Below are 25,219 nucleotides of genomic sequence, written 5' to 3'. Positions count from 1 at the left end.
AACTCTCAACACTGCTTTGGTGATGTCTCCAACGACAGCAAAAACTTCAGCACCTCTCCTCCTCCTGATTTTGTGGTCAGCTGATTCTACCAGTACCAACAGTACAGAGTTTCTTGCAGATTTCTGCCCCAAGTGCTAATTTTATGCATGTGCCCAGATGACAGGCTGACCAAGTACTCAAAGCTTCAGCCATGACAGAAAGTGGAGCTTAAAGGGGTCTGTGAGATCTATGCAGATGTGCTGCATGACTAGCACAGACCGTGCAGTTCTCAAGGCATCTGGTCTGGTCTGGCTTATTCCTGTGAGGAGTCATGACTGCTTCATTTAACACATAAAACTACACCACAACCCAGTTCCAGTGAAATGACTGCAAATTATGCTGCAGCTTCAAGAAAAGCAAAAGAATCCAAAGACTTTTGGGTTCTTGCATTATATGAATAAATGAATATTGATTTTTTTAAGTGGAATGGCTGCTACCACACAGCTTCAGGTTCTGCCATCATAATTTAGTGTGCAGTCATTGTCTGTGATTACTTTAAACTATTAAGTTATAGCTTCAGCTTAAACAAATGGCTGGACACTCCTAAAAAAGTGATTGCCTTTTCCCCAAGCAACCTACCTACCTCTCACCAGACTGTTCCATGGGTCAGTTCAACTCTCTAATCTGGCAGAAATCTGCCCAGCTCATTTTGCCAACATAGTTTGCTATCAATTTAGGAAGCTAAAATGCATCCACAAGGAGTCTGCTAGAAACTAGCAGCCTAAAGGGCAGGAGCACAAAACTGGAAGCAGAGCAGAGGAACAAGGAAACAGGAGTGGCAAGTCCTTCTTTTTTTCTGCAGTGAACTGTTAGGTCATCTCACCATTTCTGGAAGAAATATACTCTTGGTCTCAACACAGAACAGTTTTACACCATCCAAACATTAGCAAGAATAGTTCTTAAAGATGTCATGCTCTGTGGCAGGTGAAGAGACAATGTGGACAGCAAAGTCTAGCAGAAACACAGTCTTCATAATTGAATGGCTACCCAGGAACTGGTCTGGATAATAGCTGAATTCTGCCAAGTTCATAAAATTTCCTTACAGTGGCTTTGGATATTCTCCCTTCCTGTCCCACTTTCTTCCTTCTCCTAACACTGGCACAATTCTGTTCCACATTCTTTAAACACCCATTCCCTGACTGAGTTTACAGTGTAAGTCTGATAGATAGCTGGGCAACTATGATTCAGGCAGTGACAGGAGAGCAGGAACAAGAGGATGACAAAACTATTTAAGCTGCAGAGATACCTAAAAACTTGTGAATCCAGAAGGAAATTTGCAAATACCTAGATGCTTTAACTACCTTCTAAATAAAAGCTGCTGTATCTAAAATTGCCAAACCACTTTCCCCCAACCTTAGCCATAAAGGATTAGACTAGACATGAACAGTTTATGTGAGCTGGCTTTGCCTCTGGGCCCAGAAGCAGATGAGATCATCTTTGAAGGTCCCTCCCAGCACCATTTTCTACAATTCTACAACTAAAGATGATGATGCAGCCTTTATATGCAGGAATGCTCATAATCCCCAGTCAAGGTTGAAGGCAACACTGTGCTAAATGCCACACATGCACGTGTGTTTCCCTGTAATACTTGTCAAGCTTAGAAACAGGCCTATGCCTATAGCCCTTGCAGTCAACAGCTTGGAGCATTGCTATTGGGTTACCTCATCAAGCATTGGTTACACTCTTTGCACTCCAGCCCACACACTCCAACCTAAGCTCCTGAAAAGGCATTTGTAATTATTGCACAAACCACATTCAAGAGAAAATAAGAATGATTCTAAAGCCATTTTATATGAAAAGAGTGTCATTTCCTCTTCAAGAAGCCAGACACAGAGCAAGGCTGTACCTGTATGTGTGCATGGAGTGAGACTGAGAATGCAAAGGAGTACTCGGACGGGTCACAAGTTCAAGGTGACAGCAATGAGGAACAGCTGCTGGCTATGCACCCTTCAGCAGCAGGTGTACCCAGGCCCCAGAGGTTTAAGTCAGCTCTGCCAGTGACCAACAGATTTGTAAGACCATCTGTCTGGGCACGAACTGCATACAGCCTTCTCAGTTTTGCTGCCCAGATCTTCACCACACACAGACAATACAGGGTTTGTTATGGACTAGTTAATGAGCAACTGTTTAAACCAATAGACAATCCTAGTTCTCCTGTGCTCATTATCTGGATCCTGAATGAATGAGAATACTGCTTCTTCTTCTAGCTGTAATATTAGTGTCTTTTTCTGAACAAGCAGCTTTCCTCCACTTTGGGGCACTCCTTAAGGCACTAGAACCCGGAATGCTTGTGTTGTCTTATACTGGTTTTGCTTAAGGAATGCCCTTGAAAGAGACTTTAAAAGAGAGCTCGTATAATAGGTTTTGCTTACATGCACTGTGTAAATAAGAAAACTCCTTTTTTTCCTATGCCAGGTCTTCACACAATCTGCATATTGACACTTAACAGCTCCCTCTATGTATATGCACACCCTTTCTTGAGAAATGCTATCACCCTTCTCTACTCAATGCTTGGCTAATCAACAGAAGGCATATTCTGAGAAAGCACTCCTAGTGTTTATCCAGAAGTCTACTGCTTCTGTTTCAGACCTAAGAAAAACCTTCTGTGTCAATAAACATATCCAGTCTCACAAACATATTCATGTCACAAAAACAGACAGCATGAATCACAGGACTAACAATTCAGAAAAAAACTGCTGATATTTACAGTGTAAAGCCACCTAATGCCCACTGTTCTCTTGTCTCCTGGGTAAAACCATAGCACTTCCAATCTGGAATCCACCTCTCATTCATATAAACACAGATACACATGAGCACACACCCCCCATTCCTTGGGACTGGCTGTACAAATACAATCCTAATAGTTTTGTCTAATATAATTTTTAAAGTCCCCAACAACAGCATTTCCATTCTATCTCCTTAGAGATCCCTCAGCACTGAGCACCATGCTGTCTTGAAGTCTTTGCTGATATCCATCCTATATTCTTTCTTTCTCCCCCATTAATCCTAGTCATGCTCACATGTTCCACATAAAATCCCTCTCCCTCCTAAATGTTAACACCCTTCAAATATTTTTAGACTGTTATTATGTGTCCCCCCACTCTCCACCTTTCAGTCATCGCTTAGCCAAGCTATGTATATTTAGCTACTTTAATCTTTCCTCCTAAATCAGTCCCTTCTACTCTCAGAGTTCAATGTTAAGTCTGGTATGCTTGCCGCTCTTCTCAGAACTCACTCCATGTTTTTGAGATCTTTCTGGTAATGTGTTTGCAAAAACCTGTCCAGACAAGAGCTTTACATGCACCTATTTTAAAGAAAGAAGAAACACAAGTCACTGGACATTATTAATTTTCATTTTCCATGTCTGATTTTGTTCCCAGATTTTTCATTCAATCCATATTTTTAAATATTAATAAACATTTGGCATAAGAGCAGATTAGCAACTGGTAATATTTGAACCCAATTGTGAAAGAATGCAGTGGGTTTTAAAACGTAAAAGAACGCTAAGGGTTTTTAACTAAACTTTTCAGAAAACCACTGGAAATGGATAAAGTTATCCATAAGAATAGGAGAAGCAAAACAATGACTTGCAACAAGGGAAAAGGCTGACAAATGAAATTAAACAGTCTCTCAGTTACAAGGCAGATGAGTGCATACATCTACAAAACATAAAGCTGGTTTACTAAATTTAGAAATTAGAAATCAATTAAACTGGATATGTTATCTATAAAGCAAAAAGTTCAGATCAAGTGCCTTTCTGACAATATACCACTATCAATCAACTCTATCTTGGAGAATTATTAACGGTTTGAAATTTAAAAAGTAAAAACTCAGAGGAAGAGCCAAAAGGGTAATGCCATGTTCCTAATAAAAGAAGTTACTATAACATGATGAAAACTCTGTGGCTGCAGACATACACCGTGAGAAAAATGTAGTACTAAAACAGCACACTTGGTTTTAAGCCTGACAGATAAATATGGGACTACAAACCTGCTAAAAATCAAAAGGGACAGGAAAAAGTGTGTGCCCTTTATTGAAGCAACAGAGTGAAGCCCCTCAAAATAGTCACAATAATTTTGATAACATGTAGTACACAATAAAATTGCTACTCTATTTATGTTCAGTACTAAGCATGTTAAGGAAAGATGCCACAGCCAGAACTATTAACTCTAATAACTGTAACAGCAAGCAGATTCCTTGTTGTTTGGCATTACAAGTGGCAAATTTCTCAATATTCAGGAAATGCTTGGAATTCGCAGAAGAATATTTCTTTTTATGTTTGCATGGAAAAAAATCAGTTAAACTGACATATAGTTTAACACAAAGAACCCTAAACTCTGCTTACAAAGGAGATAGAATGAAAAACACGACAAACTCCAGCAGAAGTTTAACCTGCTGCAAATGTCTCCAGAAATCTTGCTTCATCTAGTCAACAACAAAGAACTAGAACCACACAGAAGCAAAACTGAAAGATGACTGAGTGAAACAAAACTCTGTTATTAAGCAACTCTGAAAACGTCGCCTACCACCAGAGGGGAGGGCAAAGTCTGCATCCTGACCAATTATCTATGAATCCAAAATTTGTCTATCTTCTAGTGTTTAAAATAGGAAATATTCTTTTTCACCAAAACTGTAGGATAAAGGGCTGTTCTGCAGTTCACTAGGTCACAATAATGAAAGGGATAGGAACTTTAGAAGTATCTCTCTGAGGGATATCACAGCTGAAATACAAATTTTGCAATTACCTGGACCATACACTTCAGTGTCAACTGAGCACATTCTCAGCATGTTCCAACTGCTTTGACTGAAACATCATCAGGTGAGATGCTAAACTACAACATAGAAGAAAGCATTTGAAGACTGAGACCTTGATGGTTTTCATATCCTCCCTCATATCAAAGAAAAGTGTTTAGGAACTGGGACAGGCAGTGTACCTTTTATGCTTCTTCACATTTATGTTTGCTTTTCAGTTCTACTTTTAGTGACTCTGATGTTGGGGAAAACATGAAATGCTAGACTATCCCTTTGAGATAAAGGCATTATCCCACAAATTTAGTTAGTTACTTCAGAAGAGCAGTGGGAGGGACCAGCTGTGATAATAATGGCAGCTTTTGGCATCAAACTGACCTGTTATTCCATCTTAATTCACATTGCAAGCTCAAGTCTTCATGGTCCACTGCCTGCTCCAGGTTTTAACTAGTAACATGGTTGACTATCCTTCTATCACTCAGCCTCTGAGCTTTGGACACCTCTAAGTATTTCCTATCAGCAATTCACAAACAGATGGCACCAGCCTGGGAGATAGATGACTGCTCCCAGCTGTCTACCCCTCCCTGCTCAGCACAGAAATGGCTGAGCTGTTTGTAAAGCAGTTGCTAAACTATTTACTCCTTCAGAACAGCAATCTAACAAACAGCCACCAATCCTAGCCATCTTGCAAAAAGGTGCTCCAAGACAGGTGCTTGTGCAGCAGAAGGCAACACTGGACAGTTAAGGCAGTAGCTCATGTCTTCTAAGCTTTTGCTTTCTCTCTTGTAAATGAAGGCCCTAGTAGTGTTCTGTCAAAATAAGTATCACTTTGCAAGTTACTATTTTTAATTTCTCTGTCCTCAGTAGTGTTGGGAAACCTGGTCTATTTAGCACCTCCATGCAAATCTCACAAAGGTACTAAGCGTTTTCCCTCTGCTTTCTCTAGATCAGTGCTGAAGATGCCAGGAGATAAACTATCACAGAATTTGGTGTTTAGTATTTCATACAAATACTACAGTTATTATTTCTCTCATGGAAAAAACATACTTGGGAAAAGTGAACAGTGAACAACAGACTTGTAATATCCCTATTTTATTCTAGCAGCAACACATAAAAAGAAAATTATTCTGCAAGACCTTAGTTGTACCAGAAGGCACGAGATCAGTAAGTGCCCCAGACTCACTGCTTCTAATGTCAACACAATGATTAGGAGAAAGGACAGCATTCCATATCACACAAGACGGCTGCTTGGGCCTTAAGCAGGTGGTAAGCAAAGACTGCTGGAGAGGACAAGTGAGGGCTTCCACTTGGAGCTGTGCTGTGGTATGAGCTTATTCAGTCAGGATATTGCCTCCATGCAGAAATGGAACATGTCTAGGATGGAAAAAGATAATGAAAGGAAAGGCAGGAAAGGCATCGAGATGCAGATCATCAATGTACAGAGAAGAGCTTGGCTGACTTTCAGGTGAAGAAGGAACCACATCCACTCAGCAATCAGCAGGGTGTTGTCTGAAGAGCTGTTAACAAGCCAACTTTGAAGAGTCATGGAAACAGTAGCATGGAGTCAGTGCACAGGCTGAAACACACCTTTCTGTGTATTTTTAAAGATATTTAAGCAAAACAGTGAAAGTTCTTCATATTGTCTCAGTGCATTTTAGATAGTTCAAAAAACTTTAAACTGACAATAGGTTGCCTCACAACAGGTGAGAAGTATATAATTGCACATAGAAGAGATACTGGGACCTGGAACATCTTGCCAAAGTACCATTACCACACGAGCCACTTCTTCTTAGTGGGGAAAAAGTGAAATGGTCCCAGTTTTGCCAAGGGAAAGGGGCATGTACAGTTCTCTGTAACACCTCACCCCTTGGTTCAGCAAGCTCTGTGCAAGTCAGTCACGGGCAGCTAAACAACCATCTCTTCAGAGGCAGGGCCAGCTCCACATCGAGCTTATTCTGTTCCACCAGCTGGCTTGTAAGCAGTGAAGATGAAATCAGGGACTATATTTATTCTCCCTGCCCGGTCATATCTTTCTATAGATCGCAGGCTGGGCCCTGCTTCCTTGAACAGGATCCTGGAGACTAGTAAGCAAAGGAGGGCATAAATCATTGCCTCGAGTTCTGTCAGAAGCACACCGAACCAACCATCCATACTTGGAACAGGTGCACTGAAGGCAAGCAGGGACACTGTCCCATTTGGAGTAGTGGGGGAGGGCTTGCAGAGAAGCTGTTCCTCTCCTAGAGCCTACTCTTAACTTTTCACCCTGCAAGTGGGTTATTTATCTTCTGCAGTTCACCAGTCCAGTCAACTAGATGTGTTCTACCAAACACCAGTCCATGCTAGGTCAGGCCCCAGCTAAGTTCCATTGTAGTCCACTGTACTTTGCTTTTCCTCTCACTCATTTCTTTTGTGGTTCATTTCACTCTCTGCTCTGACACATTCACTGCAAAGCTGAAATATTCCAGGGACCACGCAGAAAGTTTCGTAAATTAATACAGTCTTAAAACACAATTGTAATTTTTCACCAGTAACTTTAAAAGTCACCCATCGTGAAAAGTAATGCAGACATAGAGCAACAAGGACTGTGTCCCTAATTTATGCTTAAAAACCATAGGGTGGACTCTCAAGTTATATTTTAGTTTGATTAACATTTTAAGCAAGTATTAATCCTGAAAGAAGCAGTCCTACCCTCACCTCAACCATGGCTGCTCATTCCCACGCTCATTGTCCTTGTAAACCCAAGCAGCAGAGCAGCATCCAGATTGAGGTTCACTTTTTTTCCCTTTCTGGCTGTGTCAGTTTTAAGCTAGATCACTTCCCTGGCTGACTCCATAGCACAAGCACAAAAATGTTTGTGCCAGCATAGCAGGAATTGATGTCTGGCTGAGAATACTGACACTTGCTTAGCCTCAGGGTGATCAGCGTTACCCAATATATATTGCTCTTTCCAGATACAATGATGTGTGTACCCAGTAAAACCATCCATTGTAGATAAGGCCGTGTAAACAAGGCCCCACCCATGCCCCCACAGTCAGAGCAATCTATTTCCTTGCTCAGGGAACAACGACCTGAGGGGCAGACAGAAAGGAGCAAAATGAGTTGTGAAGTGCTCCCTATGAAGCTTCGAGGCATGCATGGAGCATCCCATGATGGGGCCTGCAGAGCCAAGCAGATTCCAAGGTAGGAGGGAAAAAAAAAAAAAACAAAACAAGCACTGACTGGATAGTTACAGGGTTGCCTTCCATAAGATCCTTGCTACTGCTCTGAGAAACAGTCCACCTTGGGACTTGTAACCAAATACTGGGCACTCTGCCTTTGCTTTTTAGTCACAGAAGTACCGGGTGGCTTCTTCCAATGCTAGGCTAGAGAATCCAGGCCAGACCAGCTTTTTGTGGACAAAATCAGAGAGAAATTTCAACTGTGGAAAAGGTCAAAAATCAAATTCAAAAGCATGTGTACCACCTATAAAGTTGAATTCTGCTACAGCTCCTAGCCAGTGCTCCTCTGCATTCAGGGCTGGGTATCTAGCTAGCTAGATGAGAATAACCCGTGTGAAAGATATTTGTGTCAGGACTATGAGAAAGCAAACTACAACAAAAGGGAGTGGACAGAAAAGTCTGCTTTCTGCCCTTCTTAAGGTCTGAAAACTGTAGCTACTTAGCAAACCGTAGGTGTTCGCACATCAGCAGAGCTATTCAGGGGTTCAGGAGCTGAACTTCTGCCCTGCAGGATCAGAGCTGCAGACCTTTACCTGCTCCTGCCTCCAACAAGAACGGTGGAGACAACAGAGAGAGATACCATAAAAAATACTTAGCATATCATGAAGCCACTAGATTACATGTATCTAAAGATTAGTTCAGTAGTATGCCCAGTTCTGGGATCTACCTTGATAGTCCCCTGAAAAAGACATCTGTAACTCTTTCTGATATGTGAATGTTAAAATCCTAACCGATTCTCCAGAATACAACTTGAAGCAACCAACTGCATCAGCTTGGGAACACCTGAGAGAAGGGAATTCATTCAGAACGTCACTTGGTACTAGACAAGTGGCTTGCACGGGGCAGGCTGCCTGGAGTGTCGTGACGTGCCCTTTCTTTCTCCTTACCGTACATCTTGCCTTCGTCTGACAAGATAATCTTCCGCCGACCACATGGTGGGTAGATGGCTAGCGCTTCCTGGAAGCTCTGCTCGATGTCCGGACTCCACACCCCCTCGGCGTCATTGTCAATGGGTTTATCCAAGGCCTCGCTGCCCCCCGAGTCGTTGCTCCCCTCAGGGGAGGTGGGAGAACTCCACTCGTTGGAGGTAATGGTGCCAGCTAGAAACTCCAAGGTGCCACGTGGAGAAGCAGACTCAGAACCTGTAATGGCAAGCACAGCGCACGTCAGTTGCAAGTTTTCCTCTCTAGGAAAATGTGGAGATACTAAAGGAAAAAAAAAAAGTTAAAACACGTCAGTGAGGAGAGGTTTTACTTCAAGTTTACCTTAAACGGTAACTCAACCATGTGCTTGATTTCTATTTATGTTGAGATGAAAATCTTTTCTGACAAAACAACCTGCTCCAATCTCTCTTTGGCTCATTAACTCTCTGTCACTTCCCAATTTTCCTCAGATGTGTCTTCTTATCTGTCTTTATCTCCTTATTTCTTTCTCCCTCTGCTGTTATTATCCGTGTAACTGTTATTTAACTCTTTGAAGCATACATACAGGGATTCAGTCTGTGTGAAAGACTATACAAAATATAGCAGTGATGTATCTAGTAATCACTGAGCACGGGAGCACTGGGGTTGAAATCTTCTTAGATACTGTTTCACTGGGTCAGAGTTAGCAGTCAGTGTCATTTTTAACACTGACATTTCTTCTCAAGGATCATCTGCGCTTTTAAAAGCCGTTCCTGGAGCCTGACAGTTTAATGCAATGTCTCCCAAATCTCAGCACCATATTCTGGCAGGAGCAGAAAGCACCATGAGTAAAGGCATAAAAGCACTAGGTTGCAGGTCAAGAACCTAGGTGGTTTGCCTATTTCTACTGCTCACCTTCAGATCGACCTTTGGCAAATTCCTTCAGTTCCATCTGCCTCTCAGCCCCCTTATCCTTTACTGGTCCCAGGCTATTAGATTTGCCACTGGGCAGGAGAAATTAATTTCTCATTGAACCTAAGCAGGCAGCTGCGAGCTCTTGGAAACTACAATAAATTACAGTCTACTTATAAATGCCTACGGTAGAGGCTGTAGAGGCTGAAGCCACTGAGCGGAGCTGATGAAACACTCACTGAGAAAGACTTAAGACCACACAGACACTTCCAGTCAACCATCAGGAAGACAAATGCCTCCTTAAAGACAGAGATCATTCCTCTCACTTAATCCCAAAGCTGTCCGTTTAACATTTTAATAGTTTTGGTTATCTGGGCTACAAAGAATATTCATAAACCACCATCTGAGAAGCCAGCCAGAGAGTTTAACACCTCCCTGTGTATCAACACTGAGTTGTGTAGCAAAGAAATCAGAATAAGGATTTTTTTTCTGCAAGCAACAGAATCAAACCTGTACTGAAAAAGAGAGTAAGGAGAGGGCTCTGACATGCCAAGTCTATAGCTCAGAAATATCACATTAAAAATATAAAGGGGGAGAAACTGGAGCATAGTCTATGTCAAAAACTAGATAGAAAATAAAACCATGCAGTTATGCTATGCCCTAGTTGATAAAGAGGAAAAGCAGATCCATTCGTTACACTTCAGAAGTTTAAAAATTCAGGACTCATGGCTCCAGAAACTCTTCTGACATCAAATTTTTTTAAGTCTTTCTTTGGTTTCTTACCTCTTTGGATTTTGTTTACAAAAATCTTCTCTGAGACCATAATGATGAGATTATTTATTTTTTTTAAGAAAAACTGATATTCTTCAGGAATTTTAACACTTCAAGAGCTGAAGTTGTAAAAAGATTTGACAACACTGGCTTTCAGAAGGTTTTTCTGCTCCTTAATGACTTTAGGTGGGAGCAGATGCATATTTTATGTCTCCATAACCCACCAAAAGGTAAGGAAACAAGTAAGACAACACTGGGCCTTTTAGTAATTTCTAGACACATTGTACTGTGCAGCATTTTAACAAGTGCTTCACAAAGACATTTAGAAAACCCAGTTTACAACTTATTTCCTGTTAGAACAGGTGAACTACTCTCCATCCATCCATTTCAGCCCCTATATCAGATTATTTCAATCCTCTTGATCCACAGTATACATTTTCAGAACTCAAAGGAACGTGAGAAGAAAAAATGAAATGGGAGTTGAGAGGGGCAGGGCAGAAAGGGCAACTCACACTTGGCCTTTACCAACGGGTCAGGCATCCCAAGCACACTGTCAGTGGCACCAAAGCAGACAATGTGACTTTAAGAGACCCTGAAATGAAGGGTAACAGTTGCTTCCCATACCAAGAATCTACCATGAACACATCACCTTTTACTGACAGATGCTAATAAAACCTTATATGGGTATTCAAGAGATTGTCCTGCTGCAGAATTAGTGTTGAGGAGTAAGCTTTTCACGGGGAGACTCTGACAAGACAAACAGAAGTTCCAAATGTTCTTCTTCTTTTGAAATTTCCCCAAGCATCCCTAGTCCCTAGAGGCTCTCAAAACCCCCTGTAGTTAATGTACATTAAAATCTCCACAAACACAAGGCACAGACTAGTTTTAACTCAGGCTGACAGACTGAGAAATGGAAGGGTTCAGAAAGAATCCTAAGGTGTGACAGCAAGTGTATTCATGGTACCACCTGCACTGAGAGCTGCAAGTCTCATAACAGCCAGCAGGCTCCACACGAAGTGAAAACATGCTCTGCCTGCTCAACTGCGTGACTCCCATAGCCGTGGTCACTGGAAGCTACTCCTCTGCTGTCAAGCCAAATCTCTTAGCAATGCATACAAGCAGACAAAGTCATCTAGGGAATGAATGACTATCATGACCATAAAAAGCACCTACTTTGAATCCAGTTATTTTCATCTCCTTAATGTCCACGCTGACACAGAATACCTAGCAGATGATTTTATCATGGCACACTCCTAGGTTGAAACTAAGTAAATATATCTGAAGCACAACTCTCCTCCTCCCACATTCACACCTTAGGAGTCGTTGCCTGATCATTCCATGTTTTACAAGGCTCTGCATCCACACTAGCACAAAGTGCTTTTGGTGACAAAGGAATCTCTGGGTCCTTTCCATTCCTCCAGAATAACTGGAGGAGAAAAAACATTCTCTTCAGTTTAGTGTCAGCTCTCCAGACTCTCTTCTCCAAACATGAAAGAAAAGTTGCACCAACTTGAGCAGATGTCATTTTTACATTCAGGGAAGTCCACTAAGCAAGACACTGAATATGTGAGCTTTCTCTCACATTGGTGTAAATCAAGAGAGATATGGAACATAACAGCAGTGACAAAAGAAATTATATAAATCTTGAAGTGACTAGATATATTTTTTTTATGCTTCTTACTTTTTGTGCCTCAACCAGCAATGCTAGTCCTGTCCCAAGCTACAGCTAGGTCAGTAGAAACTGAATGTGTTATTGTGGGCAATCCCAACTTTTCTATACCTTGGGGCCTGATTCTGCTTTCCCTTCTTGGTACAAAAGCTACTCCTGATGGATGATAAGAAAAGTAGAGACTATAAAATCAAGGATGTTTGGCCATCTCCAGCTGAAAACTCTGTAACCACCCAGACACTAACACAAATTGGACTTCTTTTTGATAACTTCTGAAGAAATTCCAGAGATTGAAATAGCCATGAAAATCCTTATAACTCTATGCCTCTAGATTAGTAAGATGCCAAGGGCTGAAAGGGCCTGCAAAGTTTTCTTAAATAATGTTGCTTAACTAGCAAGCTCCACGTGCAATTCCAGGCAATACTCTATGCTCAGAGGCAATAAACAGTAATTCAGGGAGTTCCAGTTGGGTTCTATCTGGGGTCTGTGGCTCTGCTTTCACTGAACACTTCAGGCCTGTTTCCTGCATTGTTGATTTGTACTCACTGGTGGCCAAGGTGACCACTCATTAAACTAAGCAGAGCAAACCAAAGAATCTGGGGGCTAAACCCTGTGGTAAATGGCAAATTAAAAAACTGGCAGTGGAATCACTTCCCATGGAATGAGCAATCTGGTGAAAAACAGAGCATTTTTCAGAAACGTGAGAATGTTGAGTGTCTTATTTGTAATAAAGGCTTGAATAATATTCATTAGTAACTACTTTAACAAAATAGAAATGTTTCAGTTAGCATCCAATCAATAGTTGCTATATGCATCTTGGTTACTCTAATGGTGATTTCTATTACTGAGTGTTCTAATATTGTAAATATTTTAGTACTTGTATTTTTTTCTCAAGTTTTGCCTGTGGAAGAGTTTGTAATCACAAAGCTTTCTTCTGACATGGAGGGAATTTGATTCTGAAAGCACTAAACAGACATCCCAGACATGCTCAGACAATTCCTTCCCCATCTGAATTCCCTCAACAGGCACAGTTCTTAAGATCAGAGGTGTCAGAGGATGTTGTCCCGTTCTCATAATAGCAAGTTTTGCCAGAGGTCATAGGGCTTAGTGTTTGCTCTGCTTAGATTCCCTCAGTTAAAACTTATGCCCCATCCCTTGGCTCTTGTATATCTGCAATTGTACCTTACAGTTTTTCTTATTCTGATCCCACTCTTATTTTACTGAGAGATGATGAACAATTCTTTTTTGTGGGGTCAAGTCATGGGTTCTCTCCCAGGATCGAAGACAGAAGGCCCCTCACAGCACATCCACCTCCTCACCACAGTATCTCTATTTCCTTCTTCATGTTTCCCTCTGTCAAATTACTGTTTCTTATTCATCTTGTTCCCTGTTCTTCTTTCTGCCATGGCCCATCTCTTAACGAGTCACTCACAAAGGCAGGTTCTGGGGTCTGAGGAAAGCAAAACCATGGAGAAAGCACAAAAATCTTTCAGCTCCAGCAGCTTTGGTTTAAGTGTTCCAATATCGGTAATTTCAACACTAACTCTGTTTCCTTTCACACATGGTATCTCATTGAGATTCAGAGATCCTGCAGGGCTAGACAGCTGCCAAGAGCCCTTCAGCAAGGTCTCATTGACAGGGAGCACATCTTTAACAGACTCCATAGTCTGACACATCTGCTTTCTAATATTAATCCCTCAGTCATTACTGTTGGTAACAGCTCCCTCTTAAGTGTTTGTGGCAGCTGCTCAACACAAAATCATACTTTCCTGAGGATCTGAAAAATTGCAGCCAGCTGTCTCCAGTTGTTCAGTTTTCTTAGAGCTGCTCTGTCCAAAGAAACTCCCCCTACTCCATGGCCATCCCCTTTCCCTGTTGGAAATGATCACAACACGCCAACCAGAGAGGTCCCTATTCACTCACCTCTCCAAGGAAGGAACATTTGCCAGCACAGCCGTGTGGAGTCTGACAGTGCAGTTCCACTCCTGCTCCTGAGCTGGCAGTGCTCTGAGAAAGTCACTGTGCTTTACTAAGAACATCCCATCATCCTTGGTGTCATTCAATGGAACTGCAAGCTGTGGGGGCAGGGGCTGCTTCTCCTTACAGGTATTCCCTGGTGTCATTGTAATGCAAACAAAACCAAACAATACCGGTATTCATCTGGTAACATGAACCAAATACTGCTACTATAGAGGATCTGAACTACAACATTTTCATATCTGATCAGCAGTCAGACTGCGAATTAAAAAAATTTAGTTCAACCAGAACAGATGCTCAAACCATAGAGCAGTTTATAACAATAAGATAATCTGGAAACAGGAACAACCAGTCGATTACTTCAATCCAGAACAGCTAACAAATGAACTTACACAATGCAGTCATACAAAGAAATTTGGGGTTAGGGGAACAACGATTTGAAATACTAAGAAACCTATTGCGTAAGGTACAAGATGGAAGATAGCATTCCAACTTACCAGAGGAAGAAGGCTGGGAAATTCTATGGGACACTACAATAGTATCTTAGTTCCTCTGAAAGAGAAGAATGAGTGCAATCAGTAGATGAGCAGCTTCAAGACGGTTCAACTCAAAGACTGCAGGAAAAACATACTAGAAGGGGAAAAGATGGGAAAACAGCTATTCAACGATAACTCAAGGTCTGTTAAAGCTTGCAGGCAAAAGAGGACAAAAATCATGGACATGTTTACAGAGAAAAATAAAGATGCAACTGTAGTAAGTACTAATTAGCACTGAACTGTATCTAGGAAGGTAACAGCATTTTTGCAGCACCAGACAGCAACAAGTTTCTAAGGCCCCTTAGGAGCTGCACTCCCATCATTAAGCCAGCCTGGAGCCAGAGCCACTCAGTTTCAGCAGAAGATCCGGGGACAGTGGAGATGGGTGGGTGCAGTTCACTGAGCCTTTTGAGGGGGCTTCACTCAAGCACTCCATAACAGCTTAGCCAAATGGTGAGCCTGGCTATAATCTTACTTTTTGCCCAGAGCATCCTGCAATCCTGAGCAATGCTGGCTATTCCCAGTGAAGAGCCCTATCCACCTAGGACACCAGAGTAATGCTGCATAATCCAATGAATAAAACCAGTTAAGGTAAGTGTTACTTGCTGCAGGTGAAGCAAAAGCTCTTAGCTGGCAGCAGTGCCAGACAAAGAGGAAAGAACTGATATTTTCCTCTATGTATTGGGCAAGGTAATTTACTCATTACATCTAAAAGCTGCATGGTGAGATTTTTGCCTCTGTCTCACCTCTGAATAAGACTGGTTTACGAAGGACCAAGCACTACAATCCTCAGATCATATCCAGCATAAGGTCATCGGGCTCCAGCTGAATGGTTGTCACACTGCCTAATGCAAAAATCAAGCTCGCTTTGTTTGCTACACCAAAACCGCCTGCAGCAGCTGCTGTTCAAAAGGCACCTGACTTCCCGAGCAAAGCAAAACAACTCTTAAATTACTGCAGTAGCTAGCTCTGGCTGAAACAGAGAGAGGATGTAGTGTCCAGCAGAGTGATATAAATCAAAGCAAGGAGAGAGCAGAACTTCTATCAGTGCAGCCCTGGATAATGCAGTCAAACAGGATGTGATGAGATAAGGCTGTGGGTGGCCTTGCACACCATCCAATCGGTTACATTTGCGATAAAGGAAACAGAGCACAGAGCCTTGCTGCCCTGAGGAGGAAAGAAAAAAACCCCACGAACCAACAACAAAACCCAAAGGCTGGTTCTGATCCCACTAGTCTAGGGGTGGCCAGCTTGGGGATCAATCCTGAGTGATGGGTAACTGATGCACAGCTCCCAGGCACAGGCCACATCATAAGGCCATCAGCCTTGGACTGACAAAATGACTACGGCGTGATTAATGTCTCAGCTGGGAGGGAAAAACGAGCCAGCAAGGGCAGCAGAGATTGACACTGCCAGGTTGTCCTGGGATTGAGCCACACAGTGGGCTGGCCCCAGCTCTCAAAGGAACAGTGGAATTCCTGGGGAGTCACTGTTATCTCCCATGCGGGAACTGTTCCCAGAGCTCCCATTCTCCCTGACTTTCCAAGACATGTGGCATGTGTTTCCCAGCTTCCCAAACAGATGAAGGTTGTGGCAGGGTGAAAATGGTTAGTCACCCTCGTGCTGGCAGCAGCAGTGACCAGGAGTCATTCTCCCATCAAGCACAGAGCTGTTTAGAAAGCAAAGACCCAGGAGGAAGTCAGATAATCAGTCCCTTTTCTATCACAGAATCACTGGTAGTGTTAGTTAATGTGTTAAAATTATAACTGTCCCTTGAACTACACACAAGTGTAGATATTGACAGATTAAAATTACTTGAGTCTTACCAAACCAAGCTAGAGACAGAAATAAACAAAGCCGAGCATTTTCCCAAAGAGTATTATTCACTTAATTATTAGAGGATAGGGAACCTTTAATAGCAACCTAAAAGAACCCTTGCTCCTAAACCCACCAGTTGTCCTGAAAATCTCACCATCAGGCTCAAAAGCCTGCATTTTACCTATGAAAAAAAGTACAGCACAAAGACGAAAGTGAACCACCCAACAGCAAAATCAGAGTGGAGTTAAAATCTAGACAAGAACTTCAAGACAAGAAAAGGTTAACTTTAAAAGCGATTTGCAATTGCAAGTGGTTTAACTTCAGAGGGACTCATGTTCAACACTGTCCGGAAATCGAACATCTTTTGAGTATTTACTGGCAATTAACACTACATTGAGACTCATAATGCCCATTTTATGATATCCAAATCAAATCCTTATTTCCTAATCCTGCCTCCTGTTCATGACATCTTTCAACCTCTTGTCTAGGACTCAAAGGTAGATGTTCCAGAAAAAACTCACAACTGTGACGTACTTAGCTTCCCATAACACTAATGGCAGAACTGCACATGAACTCAGACAGAAGACAGATGTTTGCAAACCTCATCCAAAGAGGTGAAAATGTTTAGCTCCAAGACTATAGTCAGTCTCCAAGAAATGAAATAGGTGAACCTGGGCTAAGAGACTTACAAGAAAATAGACAGAGACACTGACCACACAACCTGTGACTTCCACTTCTGCGGTGCTTGCAGGTGGTCTGTTTTGTGGGCATGACCTGTCTGACCAGGGCTAAGCCCTCTACTAAAGCCTCAAGACAAATGCAAACCACAATCAGGCAGAACAGGTATATAAAATGGGAGCAATGCTTAGTGCTCCGTTGACTTTTCCTCCTTCAGTCAACCAATTACACATGTGCTTTGATTTTAGTAGTAGTCAGACATGAGCTTAAAGGAGTTTGAAACTTGTGATAGCACAATGACTAAGTAAAGAATACCTGTCATGAAAGACCTTCATCATATGAAATGAACCCTACTCATGGCTACCAACCAAGCTTCACTCCCTCGGGGTACTCAGACACCCAGCTCACTTTTGGAGCACACGCTCCATCTGGAACATGCGGAAGGTGAACATTCACAGCTTACAGCAAAGTTGGTCACTTCTTAAGGCTGACACTGGGGAAAGTCAAACAGATTTGGTTTCCTGTAAGAGTCTGAGATTTCCTAGCAGACAAACACACACCAGCCATTTAAACCAGATTCCAGTTCTCCTGTTAGTTTGATACATGGGACAGTAAAGCTGTCCTCAACTCAGATTAGTGTAATTTTGAGTTCAAAACTCTTTCCTTTCTCTAAATCTGGCATAAACAAGCTGTCATTTCCAACCTGCTGAACACAGAGTGATTTCACAGAAAGCAAATGAAAATAATGAGAATCTGTAATTACAACCCCAACCCTCAAACAGGTATCAGTAAGAAAGAAAAAAAGAAAAAAAAATAAAAAGAAATGCCAAAACTGAAAAAGTTAAACTTGTCCCCAGATATTACAGGAAAGCATGAACCTTCTAAATTATCTCTTTGCCCTTCCAGACCCTTCTCGCCAGGAAGGTCAACAGGTTATATACCTTCTGGTGGATTAATCTACAGGAGAACAAGGGCAGCTAGCCAAGCAAAACTAGATTCTTAAAGGGACACAGCCAACAACAGACTCTACTCCAGTTTTTAAAGCATGTTCTTACAAATAAAACCTGTGACCAAAAGGAACAGAAAAAGACACTTCTCTATTTTTCAGTTAGCATACAAGCTAACTGATAGAAACAGATTTACATTGTTTACCCTGCACAGTTATTTTCTTCTGACCATATAGACTTTTCACAAATAGGGCACAGAAATAAACAGGATTTTATTATTTTTATAAAAATAATTCAAAGAGCAGTGAGTGTGCTTGGAGATAATCTTCTTATACCAACCTCTCTTTTACACCTCCCTTTTTTTTTTCTTCCCTAAGCTGACAAGATTTTCAGACCAAAAGACCAGTCTAAGTCTGGCTAATCTGGTACCAATGAGCTTTATTTTGAGGACCTGCTATGGAGATGTATGATCAGGTAAAATAAACTTAAGACACATCAGCAAATCCTCCCTTTCCATTTCAGCACACACATGCTCCATGCTCTCTTGACATTTCCTGCTTCAGTTAAAGCAGTCCTGGTTATAAGAAATTAGACTTTACCTGCACATCTGTCATTAATGGTTACCATACTGTTGGAAAGGAGGCACTTGGAGGACTACACTGATTTATTTTCTCTTTGGCAATAGCAAAGCAGATGCTTCAAAAGCTTGTACCCAGGCTCTGAAAGCCACGGCACTCATGTCTTAGAAATACACCAAAGTAAAACACCTACCCTTTGGCAATCGCATTCTAACAAAGGTAAGAACAAGGTAATTATAAATCTACAACAGAACAGAAAAACAGAGCCAGTGACTCAGCCAGTGGCACCAGGAACTGGAAAACCTGCCCCTCCCTAGCAGGAAAACGTCTAATTCATATGGTGTTAAAAACAAAGCAGAGTGACTGCATCATCTCCAGAAAAAGGAGGACCTGAGGGGCAGGAACAATAAAAACAAAAATCCACCAACCCTCCCCCACCAAAAAGAACCCAAAAACCCAAGAACCCAAAATACCACCTCCAAACCCTAAAGAACTCTTTCTAATCATGTAGTCTCAGATCTTGTAAAGAGCTCCACGCATGCGAATTCCTGACTTTTTTTACAAGGCTCTACAAAGGAACACGTTGGGCATTTATTTAACATGGTGGTTGACAGAAGTTGGAGAGAGGAGCATCCGTTACTATAAACCTTACTAATAAACTTGATTGCTCTTCAGAGCAGGATAGAATTGCTGTGAAGGCAGAGAATGGAAAGAATACAGTGCACAACGTAATAAGTTTAGACTTAGAATACTATTTGTTATTCTTTAAGGAAATCATAGCTAAAAATTGGCTTTGGTTGTTCATATTATTAGAAAATTAACAGCTTCAAAAATAAGCATAATGATACATATGTTATATAACATAGATATGATGTATAATGATATACAAACAAAACCAACAGGTACAGGGGCATGCATCTACTGGATTGCTGCAGGGATCTTTGCTAGTCCAGTTGCCTTTGACATCTTAATTAAAGATCTAAGACTGAATAAAGGTAATGTTAATGAAACTTGCATGATACAAAATGACATTTACAAACACTGGTGGATAGAAACTACTCAAAGGGAGTTTGCATAAAAACAAATGAAAGAAGCAAGGGAGACAAATAAGACTATGTGGAAAAAGTAATGCAAAGAAAATGAAAAAATAACAATGAAAAGAACCCCAGAGATAAAATCAAGGAAAAAAGCCCTGCCAGAAGTGGGAGCTAAAGACATGCAAAAGTGAGAATGTTGAACAAATGACAGAGTTGTCTGCAAAGCAAATGCTTCTGCAAAATGACCAATGTGACTTTAATCTGCCTGGGCTCAGATATCACTTCAGGCAACAAAGACAGATGAATCACCTCCAATTCATGGAATATCCAATCTCATTCTGCAGAAGGAACACAGATAAGCTGAAGAAAGTGAAAAGAGTATTAAAAAAACACATTAGGACTAGAATAATAGACATTGAAAAATATTAAAATTTTAGCCTCAGTAGTAGCTTTAGGAACTTAAAAGATGCAAATGCAGAACTAGAGAATAAAGAATCATTTCAGAGAAACAGCAAGGCAAAAACTGTTCCAACAGAGTAAGAAAACTTTTCTGATGTACATTGGGTGATGAAAAAGTTGCCCAAGAAAATTTTACGTAGTATTTGAGGGGATGGGAACCAAACCAAATCCAACAAATGAACAAAAAACAAACCTCAGCTAAAGGGAAAGTATAATAGATCTTTAAAGAAAGGTAACACTGAATTTTCACTTTCTTAAGATACAGTTGTGGCCAGAAATTCATTTCACTATCACAGGAACTACTGTAGACGTGATCCAAGGAACAACTTAAGGTGTGGAAAAATGGCAATGTTGCTAAGAAAATACCCCCATTCTTCCCCGACTGCTCACCCTCTAGTCATTGCACCCCCTCCTCCAGACACTCCAGCACGTGACCGTATGATTAACTTGCCTGGAGAACAGATGTGGCTGAAAACTAACTTGCTAAAAGAGAGTGTTATTTTTCATCTGGATCAGCCCCCTGACCCGAGTCAGTGAACAGCAGTGCCAGTGTCCATGCCAGCAACAAAGCAGAGAGGTGTAACAAGTAAGGAAACGAACAGTTTGAGGATGTGTGGACAGGTTCTCTCCACAGCAGTGCCAGCCTGAAGTCTTTGTGGACCCACCCCTTGGGTTATGCTGGGACAGAACCAAGAGCTGAAAGATACAATCAGAAAAGGACACAATACTAAGGAAGGAAAGCTGTGAATAAGCATAACGTCACTCCAAACAGAGATGAAAGTAGCATCTCTTCGTGACTGTACTTTTCAGCAACCCTCTCAAAACTACGGACTGTATTTAAATTCTGTGAAACAAATACCCGAGTAAGAAAGTCAACGGCAACTGTGATTTTATGTAAGCCACAAGCAAGATTGGGTGCCATAGAGCCATTTTTCTCTTTAAAATTTCGCTATACTATTTTCATACCGTATTTCCACAAGCGTTCTGTAAAACACCAACATTAAGACACTTGCCACAATAATAACCTAAAATATTTCAAAGCCATTGGTAGAACTAATTCAAAATCCAAAAGATGTAGCAGAAACCAAGACAGTGGAGAAATTCCATGCACACTTATTTGCTTCCAAGACCACCTCCAATGAGCTGATAGTCCAGTTTAGAGACTGATAGACTTTGTTGCCTGCTTGAGTTCGAGGAAGCCATCCACAGAGGGATGTAAGGTAAGAACTCAGAAGGTGACTGCACCCACTGGCTGGCTGACCTTGGATTCTGCCAATCCAAGTTCCAGAGAAAACTGGAGTCCCTCAGCATTCAGCAGCTCTAATAAAGAAGCCCCCCTGTATTCACTACAGGATGAACCACGCTCTTCAGTCGTGAGAAGGAAGCCTATCAAAACCAAAAGGCTTTAACTGCACAGGTGATAACACAGCAGCTTCAACCCAGCCCTAGCACTTGCTATATATCCACTCTGCTTTCCCCCTTGTTCTGTTCCTCTCGCTCCTCCCCGTTACTCTCTGCCCTGTCCTACTGCCTACTTCCTTCTACAGGAGAACAATAAAACCTCTTACATCTATACAGACAGATGGACAGACAGGTGAACGAATGCTCCGCTCACTTTGCACACAGACACCGCAATAAGGTCTTGGGGAAGCCGATCTGTTCGCAGTAATAGGAAAAGGGGTGGGGGGAAAAAACCCTAAATCTCCTTCTCTCCCACCCAGCCCCCCGCGTTTGAAAAAGTACTTTTGCTGTTTATTTGTAGAGGAGCCACAGAACTCAACTTTTAAGGCAAGAAAGCAACACGAGTGTAACTTCAGGTTGAACAAAGGCAAAATTGGTAATTAGTTGTGGTTAGTTCTGGGGTTTTGTTTGGTTTTGGGCGTTTTTTTAACTTACATACGACCATTCACTTTAAAACACTTTACAGAACTCCTTAGGCGCGTTGAGTTACGTTCTTCTGCAAAAAAGGCCCATCTTTACCATCCCATGCAAGAGATTATTTAAACAGAATTATCTACATAAGATAAGAAATTCCTTGGGAAAGCTTTTTGTTTGTTTTTTATGTCTGTTTGTTTGTTGTTTTTAATCCTTTCCGACGGCATGCCACTAAAACTGAACCCTTAACTTCAGAAAAATTGAACTGGGAAAAATATTATTCCCTCATCTTTTGGTAAATACTCTGCAACAACCCACACTCCTTCTCTCAGATAGGCTTCCTTAGGAAATTTTGTTTTGTTTTTCTAAAAAACATCTTCCATAATTTACATTAAAATCTATTACAGAAAGCACTGCTTTTCCTCTCTACCCTCCCCAAGCACATCTCTACGAACGGTACAGAAACCTTTTTTTTTTTTTTTTTTTTCACTCTAGCGCTGTAGTTTTCAGCCGATGCGACAAGAGACCGGGTTCCCCAAGTGCCATCGCCGGCAGCCCCTTCCCGACGGGAGAAGCCGCCGGAGCCTCCATTGAGGATGTTCCCATCGCTTCCTTTGTACGCCTGTGCCTCCTCTGTCGCACATGACCGGGTCCGAACTCTCCCTTCCAGCCCGTCTCCCTCAGGCACCCGCGCCCCTTCGCCCCGCGCGAAAGCGACCGTAAAACAGCGTGTCCTGACCTGAGCGAGGCAAGAGCGGCTGCGGTTCCGTAGGGGCAGCGGGGACCGGCTTCAAATCCTCCTTCAGCTCCAGGACTTTCTGCCAAAAGAGCACTGAGCGCTGTTACTGCGCGCCTGCCCCTCGCTCCCGCCCGATCCCCACCCCCGAGCCCTCAGGGGTGGGAGCGGGGGCTGGGACAGGGGGAGCGGGCGGGTCAGCCTCTCGTTCAGCATCGCCGCCTCTAAGTCCGAGAGAAAGAAAAAAAAAGTTGGCGAGGAGCGGCTCCGGGGTGGGCCCTCGGGGCTCCCCTTTCCTCGGTCCCGCGGCGGCGGGGAGACGCGAACAATGCCGGGCCGGGCGGGCGGCCGGGAGTGGATGGGATGGGATGGGAGAGGAGCGGGGGGGCGGCCGGGCCGGCAGGAGCGCAGGCACAAAGCGCACACTCACCTGAGGAGCGCGGAGCGGCCGGCGGAGCGGCGAGCGGGGCGGGGGGGCGGCCGGGCAGGAGTTTGGGAGGAAAAGGGAGGGATTTTATTTCCCCTGGAGTTTGAAAGGAGGAAGTGAGGAATGCTAGGAATGAGAGTTGGTATGAAATGAACGCGGCCGAGGGAGGGAGGGGACTGCCGGCTAGCGCAGGGGCTGGGACGGGGCTGGGAGGGGACTGCCGGGGGGCGGGGGGCAGCAGGAGAAGAGCCGAGGCGGAGTTGGGAACAAAACCCAGCGGGGCCGGGCAGTCCCCGGCCGGGGGCTGCGTGTGACCGGGGCGGAGGGAACGCGGGCAATGGCCGGAAGAGGGGCCCGCGGGGGCGGGGGAAGGAAACTCCGGGAGCGGGGGAAGGGGGCGGCTCGGGAGCTCTGGGAGCGGGCGGGACGCGGCCGCCGCCTCCAGGGATCGAGAGCGGGCGCGGCGCCCGGTCACAGGAGAAGTTGGAGTCTGCGGCCGCAAGGGCCGACCTCAGCCGGGGGAAGATCCCTGGGAACACCGCTGCTTGCCTGGTGCTTTCTCCAGGGCGGGACTCCGGCGATGGGCCGAGCGCCCGGTGAGGGGGCTCCGGTGCCGGGGACACTCCCGCCCGCCCGGGCAGGACACGGCTTCCCTGGGTAATCCCTGCCAGCCGGTCCCGGCCCGCCGGCAGCGCTGCTTCCAAGCCCCTTAGAGACGTGCTGTGATTTGCACCCAGCATAGCTGAGCCCCTGCGAAACGAACAACTCAACCCCAACACGGCGGAGTGGTTATCCCAGGCGGCAAACTACTCGCCTAACAGCAAAGCGATGTCCCCTGTGGGTTTTCTCAGTCTCACGTCGAAGCTGCTCTTTTCCTGTCCGTTCATACAGGAGTGCCAGCGTGCTGCGCTAGAAAATGCTGATACCAGGCTGAGCAAGTTTAGTAAATGTAACTACATCCTAGTAGCACCTCTGGGAACGCAGCTACATCAGCAAAATAAACTTTTCCACGCCTCTAGCAGGTAACTTTCAGAGATGCCTGGTGTGCACGTAACTACCTGCGAAGAGTTAGAACATAGTTGGCTTTCTTTAAAACTTCAGTATATTGTAGAAATTGATTTAAAAAAAAAATCTCAGTTTTTGGTAAGAACCTAAAGCTAAAAAAGTTCATAACTCTTTCAAGTTGCAGAGAAAAGACTGAAATCAGGTCCTAAATGTGGCCTAAGGCCTCAGAAACCAAGTGGCAAACTCCATCAATTTCATAAAAATAAGGTTTTCTGATACAACCGAGAGTACATACAATATAAATAAGATGATGTTACAAAATTCAATGAAGTTATTTTGTGTGGTTTTTGTTTGTTATATAAAGCCCTGTAATGATTTAGCCACTACTTCTACCATGGCCTATTTAAAAACATGCAGTTTAATAAAAAAACATATATGAAAGGTAGTTCACTTCTCATCACACATATTCACTGCGAACTCTAGGCTAGGTCTCATAATTATGTGACTAACATATTGTTTTGCTCCCATTTCCTTGCCAAATCAACACAGCTCAAAGAGAAGGAATTGAAACCTATTCCTTCCTGTGAATCATCACACAGATTGTTTGCAGGACTCCAGTCAATTGCAGATGGAAATTCACTCAGGAGAATGCAAGTTTTTTAGTGGTGGGTTGATTTTCTTTTTTCCTTTACTGGAGGTAATGTGGAAGCAAACTATTCCACTTAGAACAGAAAGCAGAGAGCTGGGCAAACTTAAGAGGCTTAATTCCCCAAACCTATTTGTATTCTATCTGAATAATTTTGTTATGCAGTTTATAAAATAAAGCCTTTTTTTCCAATAAATTAGTATTACTTTTCCTTTAATAAAAGGCTCAATTCAATTAAA

The 25,219-nt window shown here is 42.9% G+C and overlaps 1 protein-coding gene across 4 annotated transcripts in view; it reads right to left on the bottom strand.

Annotated features, from left to right (window-relative positions):
- The window catches only part of TEAD4 (TEA domain transcription factor 4), a 51,638-nt gene extending 28,128 nt beyond the window's left edge, over positions 1-23,510 (bottom strand). Inside the window, exons 1-3 of one of the 4 annotated variants that reach the window (XM_017830162.1) lie at positions 23,333-23,510; positions 22,906-22,984; positions 8,895-9,149 (exon numbers count right to left, since the gene is read on the bottom strand). In XM_017830162.1, the coding sequence (XP_017685651.1) occupies positions 8,895-8,901 (7 nt within the window). In that variant the 5' untranslated portion in view covers positions 8,902-9,149; positions 22,906-22,984; positions 23,333-23,510. Of the gene's footprint in view, positions 1-8,894; positions 9,150-14,735; positions 14,791-22,905; positions 23,017-23,332 lie in introns of those variants that run through there. The other 3 variants (XM_017830160.1, XM_017830161.1, XM_017830163.1) reach the window with 3 other exon arrangements.
- Positions 23,511-25,219: the final 1,709 nt, after the last annotated feature.

Source organism: Lepidothrix coronata, unplaced genomic scaffold, assembly GCF_001604755.1.
Source record: "Lepidothrix coronata isolate B3197 unplaced genomic scaffold, Lepidothrix_coronata-1.0 Scaffold174, whole genome shotgun sequence".
In the NCBI taxonomy this organism is placed as follows: Eukaryota; Metazoa; Chordata; class Aves; order Passeriformes; family Pipridae; genus Lepidothrix; species Lepidothrix coronata.
This window is presented reverse-complemented; position numbering and strand designations above follow the sequence as displayed.